The sequence below is a fragment of the Bemisia tabaci genome, chromosome 8, assembly GCF_918797505.1.
Source record: "Bemisia tabaci chromosome 8, PGI_BMITA_v3".
Lineage (NCBI taxonomy): Eukaryota > Metazoa > Arthropoda > Insecta > Hemiptera > Aleyrodidae > Bemisia > Bemisia tabaci.
Window position 1 is genome coordinate 9,221,755 of NC_092800.1, and position 20,955 is coordinate 9,242,709.

General features: G+C 35.3%; 1 protein-coding gene across 1 annotated transcript; it reads right to left on the reverse strand.

The window, feature by feature from the left end:
- Nucleotides 1-3,157: 3,157 nt before the first annotated feature.
- Nucleotides 3,158-18,325, reverse strand: LOC109043250 (HEAT repeat-containing protein 6). The gene is made up of 15 exons (XM_019060394.2): nucleotides 17,947-18,325; nucleotides 17,169-17,420; nucleotides 16,763-16,975; nucleotides 15,498-15,698; nucleotides 14,355-14,597; nucleotides 13,421-13,593; nucleotides 12,138-12,370; nucleotides 10,897-11,069; nucleotides 9,807-10,014; nucleotides 8,529-8,919; nucleotides 8,071-8,146; nucleotides 7,255-7,395; nucleotides 6,871-6,948; nucleotides 5,516-5,731; nucleotides 3,158-4,879 (listed from the first exon to the last, which is right to left on the reverse strand). Exons 1-15 carry the CDS (start codon nucleotides 18,103-18,105, stop codon nucleotides 4,619-4,621), a joined length of 3,018 nt encoding a protein of 1,005 aa, XP_018915939.2. The 5' UTR covers nucleotides 18,106-18,325; the 3' UTR covers nucleotides 3,158-4,618.
- Nucleotides 18,326-20,955: the final 2,630 nt, after the last annotated feature.

Consider the following 20,955-nt stretch of genomic DNA (forward strand, 5'->3'; position numbering starts at 1 on the left):
GAATTTTTTTTTTAAAAAAAAATTCGAAACTTAATCTTAAAAACTTAATCATTCTCGTGTTTTCCGTCAAATGAAACAGTTCTCGAGAAAAAGAACAGCAGTTTACGGAGGCTAAATACTCATCCAACCTATTTTCGTCGAGTGGAATCAAAGAGCCGAATTTTCACAATTCGACGAAAAACGCTATCTAGTATCATCAAGAATAGATTAGCGAGGGGTTAAGTTCGTTCTCGTGCTCATAGAGCGCGTAAGGTAAGAAATAGCGAAATTCCCACTGAAATCGGGAGTATATTATCATGTTTCATGGCCCAGAAAGCTTTTACCGTCATTTGCCCATTCGATGCGGCAACGCTTACTACAAATACTACGTAGCGTACTACGATGAGTACGATGACCCGGATTCTCGCTCTCTCATTGGTCCGTTCTGTTTTGGACGGTTCATTCATGAATCGTCACGCTTCCATGCGCACCCTTGGTTGTGTTTGTAAACAAAGCATGAAAATTCCTTCTGCTTTAGTTTTCATTCGTTCGAAGCAGATCTCTTTACTGATTGAATATAATAAATTAGCAAAGGTGTTGTTGAATCTTTCTTAAGAATTTAACCAGCAACTGAAGAACAGAATGCGTCTAAATGTTAGTACAGTCACTTTTTCCAGGGTAAAACTAACCTAAGATGTTGGTCATTCATCAAATATGTATGTACCAGTATGTACCTAGTTGGTTTAATTTTTTCATTCTTGATCATTGCAAATCTGGCTGCAACAATTTATTGTCAATTAAAGTACTTTATTTGAATTAAGTAAGAATTAACTCTTGAGGTTAGAATACCATGCGGGAGGATTTCAACACTAGGCCCACTAGTTTCTGAAAGCTCTGGCTCTTACGGAATCCACCAAGGTAGGAAATTAGGGGCTCCTGCAGTGTCGCAGCATTTGCTACACAAATGCATAGAAAATGTAATTTCGAATTACTCAGGAATCCAGTGCTTTTATTCAGATATTATTCGAGTTTGAAGCTTCTTATTCTGGACTCAAAATCATGGTAGAATGCATTACCGCGTTTGAAGAAGCTGAAAGTTTGCTTAGGCACCCAACAGATTGATAAAAAATAAGAGACGAAGTAACTAAGTACTTACAACCAGTTCTAAATTTAAGGATTTGTAATTTACAAGAAGTACTCTTTTCAAATGGGCGACAAGACAAAGTACTGAACCAGAAGAAAGCCACGTGTTTTATCTTTAAAAGCTTACATGGGTAACGAATCATCATAGGTGCAACAGAAAGTTCGGAGATCATTCTCTGAACGAGATATTAAGAAATATTTGACTCAAATCAAGTGGAAGTTAGATCATACAAATGACGTCATTTGTTTTACCCTTAAACCAATATTAATGGTAAATGAGCACCCATATCTTGTGTAAGAGTTGATACCTATTCTGACGTCCTGTGGTAATAAGATTTGTTTTCTTCATGGAATATTGAAGAGGATAAATTGTTACCATGTAGTACATTAATTCAAACCTACCTTTTCTAATAGCCCATTGTGATTTGTGTGGGTCCATTGTGTGTTCAGTGGCCCGTAATTGGTTTCAGAGATAAGAGATAGTTTTTAGACTAGGACCTTAGTTAACAAAGCAACAAGAACTCGGTCTGAAGCTATCCTGGATGCTTTTTCGTTGCCTCAAAAATAGTTTCTCAAATTTCTGGAAATATTATTTTCATAAGTAAGCCCCATGTTCAATAGGTGGGAAGCTGCATAATAAGTTACCAGCCATTATTAAGCAGCCTGAGACTCAGATGGTATTTTTTTAAGCAATTCATAGACTAATGACAGATGGCTGTTTTGACACTGATGAGGAGTAACTTAAGTCCAATTTTTCAACAATTTGTTAACATTTTGGGGGAAATGTGAGCTAAAGAAGTATTTTGTAAGCTTTTAAGAATTTTGCCAGAGCCTTAACGCCGATATGTATAAAATTATATGTAACAATTATGTAAAATTCCATTTTTGAACCTCTGGTCTGTTACCGACGGTGAAACTGCAAAAATGCATATTTCGGTTGCGGTGTCTAGAATCTTCTGTTACTATTTTATTTTTCAAAGGGAGGCCAAGCCAACATCATGGCTTGAAATTTTCACAGAATATTCTTCATAATGATGAGAAAAATTACTGAAATTTTAAAAGAATGTCGTTCCGTAGTTGTCCAAGTAAAAAATAAAGCATGACAGGAAGTCCGCAACACCGCAAGCTGAGATACGCATTTCTGCAGTTTCACCATTGTCAGAGAGTAGGCTCCTGAATGTCCACCAGAATAACCCTATTTCAAAAAATAAATTTAAACAAACTTATTCAGTCAGTTAGTTGAAGAATTGACCTGCATTCATCAAGGAATAAATTATTCTGAAGTTTCATTTGTTTTTCTGTTACTTTGAGATAAAGAGAGAAGGTAATTAAAAGGCAACTATTTCTTTACACTTAATTTTAATTTTTAAGGAACTAAAATCTCCTACAATTCGGTAGAACGCAACCAGCAGGACTGATTGGATGATGTACTTGATGAGCAAATGTTTTACTATGCAAACTGATGAAACATTCGATTCAGGTAAATAGATAGTGTAGATTTTTCTTATTTGTAACTAAGCTATTCAGCCCCTACAGAACTGATTGCTCTATCTGAAAATTCCATCAATTCTAATTCTAATATCATTCTGAATATTTTGAGAGGAGAATGCACACAATAAGTGCCTTAGGATGCATGTAGATGCATGTAAAAAAAAACATCTCATTTCACTTTGTCAGTGAAACAGATAAACGTTCAGTAGATATCGCTCTGTAGCTACCTCTACATGCTCTCGGGTCAGGGAGATCCTCATATAATCGAAAAAAGCCTATTCACATTCCACATAAACTCAGTGTCCATTGAAGACAGGCTTCTTTTATTTAAATACATTCAAATTTACTTGTTGACCGACTATTTTGAGAGAAAATACTTGAAAAAAGTTGGTGAAATACTACTTCAAGAAGGAAGGGGAAAAATTAATTTAAATATAAAAATAACGTTTTATTAGTGGTATAAAATTAATGAACAACGAAGGCCCTTTTGAAAGAACCATCAAGTAACAATGATCGGAAAGTTAAAATAACAAAATAAAATAAACCATTTATGAATTTTTTTTAATACTTCAAAATATGTTAAAAGAAGGCTACTATTATTAATCAAAAGCTGGAGCTTGTTGTAAAAATATAAACATATTTTTAACAGTTACCCATGTACCAATGTATAAGTAACCATTTTCAACAGTCACCAGGGTATCGGTGTAGGTAATAGAGAAGAAAATTATTGCAAGGGAAAAAAAAAAAAGTAACTTTAAAAATCATGGTTCATATAAAGATGCTGATCCGATAAAAAATCTTCTTGAGCTGTTTTCATGGCAGAAATAGAAATCTCAGGTAGTATTTCAGTTACCTAATGTGATTCAAAAGTTATTTTTAATTCATACCTGCTTTCAAGTGCATATGTTTACAGCACTTGAATGGCACAGGTAAAAACTTGAAGAGCTAGTTTAAAATTCTTTCTTATTTGAAACACTGACAGGAAAAAAAAATTTGCGCCTTCAAATATTTTAAGCATGCATTTTTTGAAGTTCATTGTACTTAATTAGAAATTTTAGTTCCTAAACCTAGCTTCCAATAAAAACTTGCAGTGTAAGTAAAAAATAAATTGCATTAGTATAAAAGGAACATAACGACCGAAGGCATAAAAAATTTCACATATCAAAATGTTTTATCCCTGGAAAATGGTCCTGAATGATGATACCACTTAATAAGTTACAAAAAAGCATGTTCAGGCAATGGATGTTGTCTGAGAAGCTAAAGGTAGTTACATCAGCCTATACCACAAGTTCAAATTACAAATCATTAATGTGACATGAAAGTGAAAAAAAAAATCTTAGTAGACGTGTGCCCGTGTGTTAATGTAGCATATCGTGTCAGACAAGAAGCTTTTCTAAAGGCATTACCATCTGTGATTAATGACATAACAATGGGCTTGTTATAAACATTCATCAACAATGAATGACATGGTAATTTTTGTGTAACTTCAGACAAAAATCGCATTCAGCAAATTAATTAAGTCCAAAAACCACTTTTGGCCCAGGGTTTATGTTCAAAAATGTAACTTAGAAACTCGAAGTTTGGTAAATGACAAAAATGAATGGCTTCCGATTAGAATCCCTTCATGGAATGCAAGAAATGAGAATACTCTTCATTCTTTGCAGGGTTACCACAGAATTTGAATTTAGAGAATGAAATTCCCTGACATTCTTCTGATTTTCTTGTCACATTTTGATAAAATTCTCTTACAATTAAAGAAATGCCAGAAGGTTAAAATTGCATAATTTGAAATGGTTCTTATACAAAATCTGTTGTTCAAAAAGTCAAACTTATTCTTCAAAACAAACAAAGGCGGCTTCACAATTTTTCCCTGACACTTTCGTCATTTTCTCTTGACATTTCCAGGATATCCCTAATATTGTCCGGTGTTTCTTGACTGTGGCAACCCTGCCTTCAGTCTCTTTCACAGTGACACTCTTTAGAGCGAGATTATTACTCTGATTTTTCAAATTACATCATTTGTGAATAGTGAAATCAGGATGCAAATAGTTTCAGAGCGCCTTTTTGAAACGTCACCAGAGTCCAGAAGAGATAAAAGGTAACTTGTAGCTTCCGATAGCTCACTTGATTTTTCGGGTACGACTCGATTGTGAAACTTGACGAAATTATCCTTCAACATTTCAGAATTTACAATCAAAATCTCCTCTATGTGGTCGAGGTCTTCAGGCCTGCACAACTTCGCTAGGTAACTAATGGATAGACAAATCTGAAAAAGAAAATAAAAACATTAGGGCAGGAGAACAACAGCAGTAAAGGCTATCTTAATGATAAAAGAAGGGGGGAGGGAGGGGGAAGGTAGCAAAAGAGAGAGAAAAATCACACACTAAAGATAGGAAAAGATTTTCAGAAAAACTATATGAATATTCATGAAAAAAAAGAAAAACTCTCAAAGCTAGAGGGCTTAAAACTGCAATATTAGTAACACTTCATTGAGATACATTGAAAAATATTTTAGTGTAAAAAACGCCCAGGAAGGTCAAAGCAAATCCTAATTACGCTTCTATGAAGTATAAGGCTAAAGAACGTAATTTTACGTAAAAAAAAAGTGTCGAAAGTTTAAATTTCCGGGACAAAATAATCTGCTTGTAATGCAAAATTATGCTTCTTTTGGCCCAAAAATGAGTTGAACTATCCACCATTTATTCTTTTTTTCTTGAGGGGGGGGGGATGAAATCAAGTATGTATTGCAAAAAAACTCAAATACTGATTTTTCAACTTAATCAGTGTTGTTCTCTTCAAACATTTTAACCTCGGGAGATATTTGTTTCTGAGGACATTTGCAAACACATTCATCATCACAGAAAACAAAAATACGGATTGAACAAAAATTCCTGACATTTACCTGGTCAATGAGGTTGTGCTGGTGTTTGTACTCTGTAAAATCTGTTATGCTTTGAGAGTTCTCCAAAGCTTGAATGAAGGTAGGCCAAAGAGGTAAGTAATGTTCTTTGTAAAGTTCTCTTGATGGAACAGACACCAAGGCTGCACATGCTGTCAATCGAACTTTGAAGTTGGAGCATTCAAGAGCCAAGTTTGACAGCACTTTGAATACGTTGCTCTGCAAAATTAAATGAGAATGCGTAAAATTAATAGAGGGAAACAAATAATTCTGCTGAAAAGTTTACTAAATATGCTCAAAGGTAAAAATGAGAGATATAACGACGAGGAAACTCCCAAATCTTGTATCTCCTATGCGGTGCTTTAAAATCTTCGCTCCCATTTTATTTTTTTTGAAAAAGAATAAATCATCATTATTTTTAGCAGTTTTCATAAGATACTCTTCGCATGGAGAACAAAAATTACAGAAGTTTAATAGAATTGGCGTTGAGTAGTTTACCATTTAAAAAATAAAGCACGACAAGAAGGAACAGACGTCACGAAACAAGAGACGTTGTTTGGGGGTTTCACTGTTGATAAACTGTGCAATAATTCCAGAGGGCATACGAGAATAACATTCTAACCAACTGCTTTTAATTGAATGATTTTGAATACTTAAGTTTAAATATCTGACAATGTGACAAAGGCGCTATTGCACCCAACAGCAAGAGTTGAAAAAGATCGAGTGAGATCGCAAACCTTTATCATACACTCCTTTTTTCAGTCAAAAATTCATGACACAGTTAATCTCAGGTCTTTTTTCAAAAAGGTAAAAGGTCACATGGTAAAAACCTCCATTAAAAACGTACATTCTAATATTTAAAATTTGCAACAAAAAAGAGGAGAAATAGTGCTGGTTTGAAAAACTTGAAAGTTAAAGTGAGTCAACTGGTATTGGGATTAGAAATGATATAAAAAATTTAAGAGAAATTGCAATGTACTTTCACAGCGGAAATTGTTTAGTCAAGATTTCTTGAGCCCCACATAAGATGCAAAACTTTAAGAGATGATCAAAATAAATATGTATAGATAAATAAATTAGCAATACTGCTGTGATAAGGAAAAATGCTGTAAAAACATTCATGAGTAGGCAGATTTTCTCCGATAAAATGTTTATTTTTGATAGATGCAGTGAATATTTTTTCTTGAAATTTTCAGGTAATTTGATCTGATCACGAATAAAATTCCATATCAAATTCAAAGAAAAATATTCAGTAATTTTTGTGGAAATTCATGTTATTGAAGGAACTTTGGCAACGTCTGAATGTTCATACAGCGTTCTTTCTTGGCACAACAGAACAGGTGTGAAGTGTTACATACTTGCCAATCAGCTGAATATGAATGAAGGTACGAATTTTTTAGCAAGTTTCCAATAGCATAGCAGGCATTCCAGCGAACCTGAAAAAAATTGATCAAAATTCATTATGCTTCAAAATATGAACTTCGAACTGATGAAGTTATTTTGCTTAATAATACCTACAAGAAAAAAGAGTAAGGAGGTACTAGATAGAATATTTTCCATTATATTAAACACGGACTAACTTTTGAATTACTGCCTCTTCGTTTAGATTCAGTCATGAATGTTAATGACTTTATCTAAGTAATGTGTCATTTGCAAAAACCTTGTTTTACTACAACTTAAAATTCACAGTGTTGAGCATAAAAAAAGAAAAAGCTTGTGAAGATGATGTGTTAGTTACTCACTTTCATCAAAGAACTTGAAGAGGCATTTGTAATGAGAATTGAGGTTGCGGTAATTATATCTTCTTTCTGCAGTGTCTCCAACTCTGAGTCTGAGATTACCCTGAGAATGTTTCCCAAAGCTCGCACACCATGCCACTTTACCTATAAAAAAATATTGAAAACATAATCGTGAAATTATGGAGACCCAACACCATATTCAGGGCACCTAAATTAGATGCAATGAAGAAATATTGTAAAAAAGTATAAACGTGTGTCGTGTTCATGTCAATGCGTTTTTACACCTTTTCTCTTGTAGCACCAAAAGAACATCCGTACTGGGAAAAAGAGAAAATTTGGTAACTTGAACAAGATGACTTTTCAACGTTCCGGAGCATAAAATTCCCTATCTTTTCCATTTTTTTGGGCATGAATTCTAATTCTAATTAAGTAGAATTCATAAAGAAACTTTTAGTTCATAAAGAAACTTTTTCATTCGTCATGAAGGAACTTTAAAGTTTCTTTATGAGGAATTATAGGCGTAGTCTCTTGAAAACTGAAAAAATGCTAAGATGTGGCTGGAGGAAAAAGATTTGAGGTTCTACAATACCCTAACTTTTAAGAGCTTGTATCCCTGATTCGAGAGACTCTAAAATTCGAGTTAAAAATATTTCTGTGTAAATAGTTCCATAGAAAAAACATGCATATTGAAAGTAAGAGAACATATAAGGAAATGTGAGAGTACATTTGACAGAAATCAAACTTTGACAGTATCAAAGACGGACTTCAAGTTGTGACAGTGTTTTATGAATCGTTTTATCCAAAAATAAAAGAACTTACTTTGTCGTGATCTTGAGCAGCATTCATGCATGTTTTCAGCAAAGGAGATATCACCAAGCAGCTTTTCATTGAACTCCTTTGAACCAAGAACAGAAAAACAAAAACAAATAATAACTTTGACTACTTTTACTTCCTCTATTTTAGGGAGGAATACTGCATAATTATGAGTGGCAGTAGCCACATTGAGTAACCTGCCTAAATCATTGTTATACGCAATTTGATTACCATTAATTCTGGTTTTTCTTGTGAGTGAGAATTCAAATTTTTCGTAGCAAGTGCTGAATGAAAACGTTAATACCTTGGCTAGAAGTAGAGTTCAGTAATTTTCGTTGTGCAAATCATTTTCTACACTACATTTCGAAATATATATCAGGATGCTTTAAAGTGTACCTTGTCTGGTGGTAAATTCAGGTCGGTTAAAGCAGAAGCATTCGGAGTAAAAATAAATGAAAACTTACTCAACGAGAAAAATATCCGACAAGTTTGCTAATGCCCATGAAGCTTTCATACGCACAAATAAACTTTTATCGGTCATTAAATCGACAACAGATTTGGATGCATCCGACACAAACTGGACATCACTGACTAGAGAAGGGTAGCTGAGGAATGTTCCAATGACTTGAATAGCTGCCGCACGAACCGTGGGCTCTTCATGTCCGGCGCACCCGAAAATGAGTGAAACACAGAGTGATTGTAACCGCGAATCCAGCTCACTAAAAGTTGATGAGCCCAACGCTGTGAGGCAATCACACGCCGCTGCTGGAAGCTGTCCTTTTACTTGTTGGAAAAGAGGAATGAGTGGTCCTCCTAGCAAAGAATTCCACAGGTTCAGGCTCAAATCTTTAAGACCTGAAAGAAATTTGAGAGGCCGCATTACTTCTTGATATATTAGAAACGACATTCCTTTTATTTTCAAAATTTTGTATTTTAAGATCCTCTGGTAAAGTTGCTCACCAAATAAATTCAGTGGAAAACAAAGAGAATGTAAAAGCAGCCCGAAACGGAAACGGCGATTGAAAACACAGGAAAATGCGGAAACAAGGCTAAAATACAAAATACAAAAGCAGGACGTTTCGGTACCTTACGGCACCATTATCAACTGCTAAAATAGAATTAAAAATAAAAAAGAAATTAAAATAAAAACCAGCAAACGGCGTTACATGGTGAAATTGGTATTGAAATGAGACTGCAGTCTCATTTCAAACGCCCTGCCTTTGTATTTTATATTTTAGCCTTGTTTCCGCAAATAAATTCATTTACATTCTTTCCCTTGTGTGTAGCCTAAATCTAAGGCACCATTTTATTTTTTTTTTTTTGTGATTTAAAATTTTTATTTGAATTTTTGTTATTTACACTTTTTTTATACAAATGGAACGGACAAATTGCCAGGAAAGCTTAACAATTTTAGGTACTTTGATATTGATTTTTCACATGTCTTTGTTCATAGCTCAGGAAGTTTTAACTTCAGTTAAACTGATGAATTATTTAAGTATAGTAAGTAGTAAGTATAGTAGTTTTCATTGTATTATTAATTATGTTCAGACAAAATAAGTAATTTTACGAAATGTATTGGATTAAAATTTCTTGTGGCCAAGCGCTAAGCATGTAAAAAAGCAGAATGACAGAAAAAAATTGACTGGAGAGGAATTTCTATGTAAGTATGACTAGACTTTCTTGAGAGATTTTTAATTCACCATCAAATGTTTCGATTTCTACAATACCCTTTTTAAACATACCAGCTAACTGTAGATATGCAGAGATCTGTTCTACTACATTGACGGAGTGTAATTGTACCACAGCGTTATCCTCTTCTTGGAGGTTTCTCACCAAGACAGCAAGCAGACTTTCGATTACTTTTTCAGAAAATATTTTGTGATTATTCTTGGCCAATACTTTGATCAGTTGCAAATACTCCACTTGGATTGGAGTTACTTCTTTCTTAGCCTGTAAGTGCAAATCAACAAGAGAATCTATTACATTTATTGTCATATTAGCATAATTATATTTATTTATTTATTTATTATTTTGTTTACTTTCTTTTTTCTTCAAGTGTCCCCAAAGGAGTAATCCCATGCTTACAAATAAAGCTCCTTTCATCCCTCAGTTCCTAATTAACAATCAGCCCCAGGCAAGCGTTATTTGACGCCATCGAACTCCGATCTCTGACCCAGAAATCGAATCTGAGAGCTCCTGATCAAGAACTTAGCGCTAAAACCACTACTCCGCAGGGGCCCAACCAGTGACGCAAGAAATTGCGCCATATTTTTGCAGTAAGAATGAGGTTCCAGCTATGTTGCGGCAAGAACCCGGGCTGATTCATCCATCAGCCAAATAAAGCTCTCTACCTTGGTTACATAGACTCCCTCATCTATGTACTGCCCCTTTTACTTCTGATTCTTTTTAGTCTTCAATTATAGAGACCCATTAATACGTGAGAACAAAGGTGGAAACGGATATTATAATGAAAATATGCACCACCCTTGAATTGGATACAAAAATGAATCCGACTACTTTTAGTAATCAATTTGCTTCACTTGTAAAAGGAATATTGTGCAAAATATTATAAATTAAAACTTGCCTGGTTTTCTTGCAATGAGATAAAAAATGGCAAGAAGTTTTTAACATTGCAAATGAGAGAAGTTTTTGGTTCATGAGTTTCTGTTGTACAGATAGAAAATAAAGAAAACAAATGATTTTTTTTCACAGGCTCTTTCCATGCCTTGATTCATTTTATTTTCAGACTAAAAATCATGTAAACTTTGCACAACCTTCTATATATGTATTTCAAGAAAAAATAAAATTGAATTTAATACAAAGTACTCTCACCTCTAAAGATTGAATTGCCTGTGAAATGATCCACGGTTCGTCAACTGTGGGGATCATGTCTTGAAAGTTAGGGGGCTTCCCGCACAAGAAAAGCTGCTCTTGTTCTTCAGTTTTGGGGTCTATCGCTGCAATAGTGCTGATGCATGTAATAGCTGCCACAGCCACATCTGTCTCTGTTGACAAAATACTTTACAGTACTATTGGGTGCATTAGTTATGTAAAAATTAAAAGAAGAATTTCTACAGTGAAACTCTCAAACCATGTATCTCGTTAGCAATGTTCAAAAATCTTCTCTTCTATTTCATTTTTTAAAGGAGAACAAATCGACATAATTCCTTATAGTTTTTACAGAATATGTTTTACAAAGAGAAGAAAAATCAGGGAGGATTTTAAAAATTGACGTTGATTGATTCTCCACTTAAAAAATAAAGTATAACCGAGAAGTCTGCGACGTCCTAAATTGAGATACGTGGTTTGCGAGTTTCACCGTCGATATGATACCTAGGCTGTACTGCGAGCCAAACTTCATGAAAAATCATGGCTTTATGATTCCACACAAAATCTTTTAAGACGAATTCCAAGAAATTTCTTAATATAATTCACACTTTAGACTTGGGAGCCATTATTTGAAGCGAAATTGCATTTTACTGATGGAGGCTCCAAAAGATATACTTAGGTACTTCTGACTGTGACATCTCAGATTTCTCTTGATTTTTTTGAGAAGAATTAGTCAACAATTTTTCTTAGCCTTACAAAGAATTATTGGTAAAAAAAAAAAAAAAAAAAAAAAAAACCCGCAATAAAGAATTTGCAGGTGTCTGAAATTTTGTAAATTTCATCTTTAAAATTACACTGCTAGAAAAACTGAGTACTAGGATATCATTGGTTTCTAAATTGGACAATTATCGGAGGAAATATGTCAAAATAACCTAATATGCTAAAATACATGTGTTCAAATGGAAAATGCCACCAGATGACGTCATGAGGCGGCACATTTCCTCACTTTTATATCTATTTTCCTCCAATTTCCCAAGTCAGAAAAAAATTATGAAAAACACTGCGAAGTCAGCTCACTGAGCACTCTTAGATGAAGCAATAAAATTTGTGTGTGCAAATTCTCCATTGCTATAGAAAAAGATACTTCATACACATGCATTGTTCTTTATTTTTTTAGGGTATATTGTCGCATAAAAGCTTATAATAAACATTTCACTATAAAAGAAAAAACAAAAAGAAAATACCTTTATGATGGAGAGCAGAGTAAATATTTCTGAGAAGCTCAGTAATAAGACCTGGTTTGAGACGGTGGTAGGGGGTATTCATGATCAAAGAGGACACACAATGAAGCAAGGCAGGGAATCGATGGACTGACAAAAACTGCTTGATTGCAACATTGAACTGATTATGAATGTAGCAAAGGAGCTCCGCAAGGGTGGCTGAAAATGGCGTGAAAGCTGCCGTCTCATTCCGCTCGCTGAAAGAAAAGTTGATGCTCTATGAATTCTTTCCCATCGATTCTTCTAAGACAACTACTGAGAGACTATTTCAACATCTACAAGTATGAAAAAAATAACCCACTTTCCTACTGTAACTTGTACATTCCATTTGAAGTGAAGTTAAGTGAGCTGAGGTTTGTTCTGCCGTGCCGAGGAAAAACGCTGTATAAACTTACAGACATTGCAAAATTTTCTTTGATAAAACATTAATTTCCTGGTAAACGTATGCATATTTTTCTTCCAATTTTTCAGATAATTTTCTTCGCAATTTTACTGAAAATTTCAAAGAAAAATATTCACTTTCCTCAAAACTAAATATCATATTGTAGGAAATTTGGCAACTTTCGAATGTTCATACAGCATTTTTCTGTAGCAAGGCAGTGTTGATCAGACAACTCAAAAAACTTAGGGTGGCCACAGCAACCTATAAATGGAATTTCCTGACTTTTTACCTCTTTTACTTTTTCCCCCAATTTTTGGATTATTTTTTTACTTCTTGGAGGATGTAATTTGCTAAATCTTCCTCCAACATGGGGTCAAGCAATATAGAAGGTAGGTACAACATTTAAAAAATTTCATTCCTGTAAATGCCACTTTCCCTGGATTTCTAGGTTTATTAGTTTTCCCTCCACTTGTAACGGTTGTCCCTAACTTTGGTCAACCTGACTATGGAATTTGTTCAAGAAGTTTGAGAATTTTTTTGGAGGGAATGCAAGGTGATTCAATATTTGGTAATAATTTGTGACAATATTGAAAAAATAACAAATGAACCTTGAGAACACAGATAGGCATAATTATCAAGAGGATGAAAAGGCTTTTGAATATTATATTTCTCACTATTTTTACCGAAAGACCTGCAAAATGTCGCCTTTTTTTCCCTTTGGAGTGGTCAAGAGTTTAAGTCAGGGTTTTACCACCGTACTTCAAGACTGAGCAATAGCACACAGCGTCCTTGAATTTCTAAAACTGATAGACAAAAACTTTTAACAATTCTCCGCAAAAATGTGGGGGAAAATATGACTGATTACCTCTGTTGAGCTTGCGCCAGGAACAATTTCGAGTTAGAGAGTAAAGTGTAAATCACAGTTGTAATGACTGGTGTCATTCTCACTGAAGAGTCTTTTATTAAAACATTCAAGAGGGACAGGTTTCCCCTGAAAAGGGCAGTCCAGTAACCAAAAATCTCTTTGAAGTCTACCATCTGAAAGAGAGAGAAGAGAATGAAAAAGTGCTTGAATAAATCAAAAGTATTTTTTGAAAAAGCCATCTTTAAGGGGATATGTAGTAAAAGATTCAACATAGAGAGGAAACTCATGTTGGCTTTCGAATACTTGAAGGTTATTTTTAAGAGGAAAATAAAATTCTACAAAACTGACTAAAAAAAAGCTTTTTCAGTCAACTGAAATTAGAGGTATGAAGAATAATTTGGGTAAAAATTTTCATAAAAGGAAATTATTTAGAATTTGATGCTTGGTACTTGATGCATAGTGGAAAGCGATGCATATTTGGATACCTACCTAACTGATAATTCATAGTTTCTGTAAAGACATTAGTAGCCTGAGATGCTGAATTGTCTCTTATAAATGTAAAATTATCTAACAACATAACTTATTTTCTTCTAAGTTTTTGACTCAAAACGCTGTAAAATTTACGTCAATACATGAAAATTGACTAGGAGTCATTTTCCCAACTGCTAAAGCAGGCTCTCAGAGTTTTGAAAAAGTTCTAGTATCTAAAATGAAGAATAAAATGGCAATCTTTCATGCATTTTATACGTGTACATATTGTGGATTTTTTCAGCAGATAGTTTTCGTTTTCAGCCTTCAGAATATTTGAGACATCATTACTCATAGTAACTAAAATTTTGAACGAACTTAATGAAATCCGCCTGACTAAAATTTGATAGTTGCAAGAGCTAGACATTTTTTTAAAGGAAAAAAGTTGCCATAATAATATCCCTACCTCAGTAATTTTAAGTAACAGAAGAAGGGCTGTCATCCTGACACGTAACTGCAACTTCTTCAACTTCAGACCGACTCTGAAATCGCGATACTCGACATCCGAGGAATCTGAATCACTCGTTAGGGCACCCAATGTGCCTTTCGGTCCAAAGTTAATTCCCGGAAAACAGGCTTCATGATCTGCTTCTTCCGATTTACCATCTTCTTTTAACTTCTTCCTCTTCCGTAGGCGCACTTTGTTACCCTGCAAAAAGCATAGTAGCCATGATAAGCATTCATTCAACGTGAGTACAAGTCTTTGCATTTATCTTTACTGACAGGAATTGTGAAATATTCTTGTTGAAATGAGATGCCCTATGTTTTCCAAATTATTCAGTGATTACAATTTTTGACTATCATTAATCATTAAGTCATTCCTCTGACAATCTATCACCTTGAATTTTAAAGTAAAAAAAAAAAAACAAAAAAAAAACGGATTCAATTCTTGAAAAATTTAAAATTTGCCTTTTTTATTTTATCTGTACTTGCACTTAAAGTGAGTTTTTGAATAAAAATGTATCTCTATGGGTTATTTCAGTTGTATCTCCGAATCAAAGGAGGCAGAGGGTAAAATGTTTAAGATTTTTAGGAAAATAAGTTTCAAGTTTGTATGTATAAACATTCATTACAATTACAACCAGTCTCAAGTTCTTAAGTTGAGTTTAAATCAATCATGGTAAGCTTTAAGCTAGGATTTAAGTTACCGAGGTAATTTTTTAATTTGCAAAATTAAGTACTTTGAAACAAGCTTTGTTTAAAATCAACAAAAATTCGATTTCCTCCTAATTCACCAGGGATTTCAATCACGATTACAGTCCATCATGATAAGTACTAGCTTACCATAGAGGCATTATTTCTGCAGTGTAAAATATGAAGCAGCAGAAACCAAATTTTGCTTAAGTTAGTGAATTTATCTTCATAATTTACAGAGAAAATATCCTGGTCACCCAATAAAATTACATTTTGTTTAAACGTGTGCGAGTAGGTGACTGCAATTTGGCACGACTGATCAAATTCACTTTTAGAAAGCAAGTTCTTTATTACTGTGCTACTCACAAATATAATAATATATCATTTCATTTAATTGAAAATAATAATTAAGTACTTTCTTGTTTGCTGATTTCTCTGCAGGTGGCTGATATTGATATCCTGGTGAGGGATATAAGGTGGACGGATGATGGAATTCAACGTTTGGCAGCCCATATGAAGCAAAGCAGATACACACACCAAGAACTCGACCTAGATTTGAGCTCAACCATTCATCGGAACAAAGCTGTCTCATTAACTCCAGTCCAGATAAAAAAACCTGCAAATACATTTATAATTCAATTCAATTGGCAATGAGGGGATTATGCAAAGTTAAATTCTGTTTTTGACACTTAGTTGTTACTGATTGAAATCTGATTCGAAAGAAAAGATGCCTTAGCGTTCGGAAAGGAGTAATTTTTGTCAAGCTGGGTCTAAAATGCAGAATTAGAGTTTTTGATGGAAAACATCTTTAGTAAATGACCCAAATAATGAGTTGCGAGCAGCTCAGTCTATTTCAGTGTTGATAAATGACGAAAAGATCCGATTTAATTGAAAATTTTGAGTACTAGCCACGGGAGAATAAAAGTTTAAAGAAACGTTTTTTTTTAAAACTGTGAACATGTAATCATATTAAAACAATTTTTCTTTCACGTTTTTGGGTGTTTTTTATTCTAAAATGTTTGTAAAACACTCCTTTAAGCATTAATTTCTTCTATTCAATTTTAAATTCTTCCACATGGTGTTCCTTCTCCTCCAATAAATAGGCGAGCGTGCGCCATGTTCTGGTCAATGAGTTCCGAGCCTGGTAGGCGCACATTTTCGATCCAAAATGGGAGTGTGGAATATGTAGTAATTCCTAGCTTCTTTGTTTACATCGGATAACCGAGTCCCCATGTATCAAAAACAATCGATCAGGTATCGAAGAAGTGACACGACGTCACACGGGAGCCTCGGGGGATCTGCAAAATGCTTAAAAGTGGCACCAGCTCTCCCACTTACATCACAAGTCTATGTACTCTATCTTCTCTTCATAAACATTTATATTTGGTACTTTATATTCTTGCTATGCCACAACTTTGTTGATAAATAATACTCCACATATGAAAGATATATAATTCAATGCTGGTTCAATATTTGTTCAGCTTACTGTCCAATTTTCTAGATATATCGATTAATTCATTGTAACTATTTGGCTGGACAGATACCTAATGAAAAATTTGTTGACACTGGGGTAGAACAATGAAGAGCAGCTCTGTGTTCGTACTTATTATTGTCCGAAAAAATTTTGTTAAAAAAAACCAATACAATATTTTGAAGAATATGTAGCTATCTAATACTCACCTCTGAAAGATAAAAATCATCATTGGAAGTGATCTGAGTGTTTTGCATAAACTCCGACACATGAGCTAAAACTAAATCTGCTTGCTGAGGACTCAGATGTGATGATAAATTTTGCAGGCATTTCAGCTGGAAAAGCCTTACCTCTGTCGAGTTTGAGAGTTTAACATTGGTATCAAGGGGCTGGAGAAGATATTCAACAAGATTTGGAACAGACTGAAATTAAAACAAATTTAATATTAACTGATCAAAGTAAAGGGAATCAAGCACATCTCGCATATTATGATAAAGAGCAATGACATTCATATACTTCGTGACCTCAAAATTTGTTGAATTGACTGAATCCTGGCCAAACAATATGATGTAGACAATTTAAAAATTGGTTCAAAAAGAAAAAACAATTACTTACATCCAGGTCGTTCAAGTTATTGGAACGGAGTAAAGCTTCAAGTCCTTGCAAGAGATTGCACAAGGCGGGGAACGTTTCAGCATACTTGATTGCCTCCAGACACCAGTGCACTGACAAACTCAATATGCTGCCCCCAATTTGTACATTCTGTTTGAGAACATAACTGACAATTAACCGACAGCATTTAGCCGCCAAAGCTTCATCGGACGATGATACCAGTGAACATAGGTGGTGAATACTCAGAGCCGCTTTCTAAAAAAGAGGAAGAGGAAAAATAGTAGAATCATAGAGAAGACTGGTCGATCGAATCGATGGTGAAACTTCCAAACCACATATTACCTCGGTTTGAAACATTGTAGATGTCCTCTTATACTCAAGTTCTTAAACAAAGAACTACTTAACATCATTTCTTAAAAACTACTGTCATTGTTCTTCTCTTGGCGATGTCAATTGAAACTGCAAAGAATGATGCTCATTTGTTCTCCTTGAAAAAATAAAATAGGAGCAGAGATTTTTCACTGCAAATGAGATACGTGGTTTGGGCGTCACACCTACTTTATCAGTAAAATTTTTATTGATGACATAAGAATATTTTAGTGTATCGGCAAATTGCTTTTCAATGTTCTAACAGAGATTTCCCCATCAGCAAAGGACTCTGGAGTTTTACTTGGCTGAAATAAGATGTTGCAAACAAGGTAAATGACTAAACCTTGCCAAGCAGCTTGAGTGCGCTTGCCAGAAACAACATAGGTGAGACTAGTCAATTTATGTAGCTTACCTCAGGCTTGACGGAGATGATGTTAAAGTCTAACGAATTTAGCTCATCTAAAATTTCACTGATAATTAAGCCATCACCTTTGCTCCGAAAATTGACTATAGAGCTTAATTTCTTGACACAATTTTCAAACTTTTGAATCTGGAAAGGTGGTGAACTCATGCTTAGTGGGTACAGATGTAAGAGAGGAAAATAGATAACTTATATGGGTAAAAAAAGTCCGCATTTCAAATTAACACAAAACCTGAACACTCAATTTCAAACTTTGGGTAATAATCACTTTCACCGCGTATGTTTACATCATTTATCACACCATGAGGGCTTGTTATCAAGGCTTGTTATTTCCAGAGACAATATTTCATTGACCGAATGGATTTTTTGAGGTTAGAAACTTTCAGGGAGCGCTACCGAAGTTGCCAAATTGCCGTATATTGATAAAGTATTTGCGCTCCTTAGTACTAGGGTACGCTTGTTGCCTATGCGGCGTATTGAAGGCGAATTTTAGGTGGACGTTATCTGTAAATATGTACACATGATCCCTGGACGCTATTAGTGTTACTTCTAAAAAAGCGATATAAATATCGATTTATGTTCGCAGTAGTAGCATTGAATAGACATTCATAAGAAAGACATTTTTTTTTGTTATTTTGTATTAAAATTCAAATCGACCAGATGAGGAATCTTCACGTAGCAGTGAACCTCAACAAAATAATAGCGTCTATTCCTTCTGTTCTTCGAATAAATAACTACTATTCCCGCTCCCCCGTGGAAATGTTAGTTGGAAACTTCTAACAGTTTTCCAGTAAAAATCTACAATTTGCATTTCGATGGTGAAGTTACAAATCCAACGTACCTCGATAGCGCCCTTGCAGACTTCCTGATATATTTGATTTTTTTAATGGAGAACTACCGAATGGCAATTCTTAAAATGTGCCGTGAGTTTTCTTCTCTGTGCGAGAAAAATTCTGTAAACTTCAAAGAATTATGTTGATTTCTTCTCCTTTAACTCGAACTCGAGGGGATTTTAGAACATCGGAAACGGGAAACGTATGGTTTCGTAGTTTCACCGTCGACCTCGACACGTTATTCCTTAAGTAAGAACTATTTCTGCGATTGTCCATCTCTGTTCAGTAGGGTAGAAATGGAAACTTGAGCACAATAAAATATCCATAAACTCATGTGGAGAGATGTGGCAATAGTGAGGGCATTTTATGACTCTTTATTCACTTCATCAAGCTTCCAGGTAACTTAATTTTCATACGAGAAGCCACGAGATTGCCTGGTGTGGTGGATTGCCTGGCCTTTAAACATATTCCTATGACTATTGATTTGGACAAACCATAGCATATCTCGGGCAAACTTAACCTTTATTTACCGCGAAATTCAAAAATAAGAGACGTCTAAAGAGTAAACGCGATACAACTATTCGCGCAAGATGGATATCCACATTGCATATGAAAAATGTAAGACGTGATGGCGTGAGTTGTGAGCTCGCAAAGCTCTGCTATATGCTACTAGTTTAGAGCACCATTACGAATTAGACAAACGCATACGAACACAGTATGGAAATAAAGTGAGGGAAAGGATGAGCGTTAACGACGGCGCAAACATACAACTATTCGTACTTGATGGACGTCCGTGCTGTATCTGAAAAATTGAAGGCGCGTTGACGCGAATCGTGAGCTCTCAATGCTCTGCTATATGCTGTTAATGAGGTGTCGCTCAGATTCGGGAGAAAAGTTAAAAAAGAGGCCCGAACACATCCCTCCTACCTTCGGCTATGTTACTCACGTAGTGCTTGAAGCACCATTACGAACTAGACAAACGCATACGAACACAATATGGAATTAAAGTGAGGGAAAGGATGAGTGTCAACGACGGCGCAAACATACAACTATCCGTACTTGATGGACGGCCGTGCTGTATCTGAAAAATTGAAGGCGCGTTGACGCGAAGCGTGAGCTCTCGATGCTCTGCTATATGCTGTTAATGAGGTGTCGCTCAGATTCGGGAGAAAAGTTAAAAAAGAGGCCCGAATACGTCTTTCCTGTCTTCAGCTGTGTTGATACTCGTCCTTCCTTCTTTTTTCAGTTTCTTGTCTGATTCTTTTTAGGATGGATTTGCAGACCCACGTCTTAGGCTCGTGTAAACCGCAGCACTAGCTCGGTTCTTTTGGAAATAATGGTGCTTGGGTACGTCCTAGTGGCTTTAATTTTTTATGTTTTCTTTAATTTCACCAGGATGTCCCGTGAGAAAATCAATCGGAAAGTCGATGACATAAGTGTCGATTCAAAGTTCGGAGAAGGAAAAGGGATCGATGTTTGTTGTTGACAACCCTGACGATTTTTAAACATGGACATTTTTAAACATGCATGAATGGTTTTAAACATGGATGTTTTGAAACATGAACGTTTGTAAACGGTAACAAAAACTTAAAAAAAAAATTAAATGTTTTTTTGATTCATCAAACCGAACATTACAATAACCAAACCCAGTTTCTTCTTCCAAAGTACCCACTCTGATACACACCACCCAGCCACCAAACCCGAATCAGACCCTATACTCTCCAGTCTCCGATACCAGACACGTCCTGGAGGAGATGGTCTACTGTTTCCAGAGTATCCTAAATCCGGAATTCATTAATTTATCCGATGTTGCCAAGTTTTACCAATAATTAAATCATGTATTTATTTGCACGATATCAGGTCCAAGCAGTTGGTCCGGTATGGACATATGCAAAGGATGGCAGACGACCGGTTGCCCAAGCAGGTCTTCGATTGGGTTCCTCCCGGAAGGCGACGGCGTGGACGTCCTGTGAAAGGTTGGCGACAAGGGGTGGAGGAGGAGATCAGAAGGTGCCGATTGCCTGATGATCTCTGGGAGGATAGGGGGCAATGGCGATTGGGCGTCGCAGAGCGCGAGGCGGCGCTATAAAAGCGACTTTATGTATGTATTTATTTGCATCGTCTGGTAACGCTGTTGCATAACCCACAAGTTGGAAGGGCAACACAC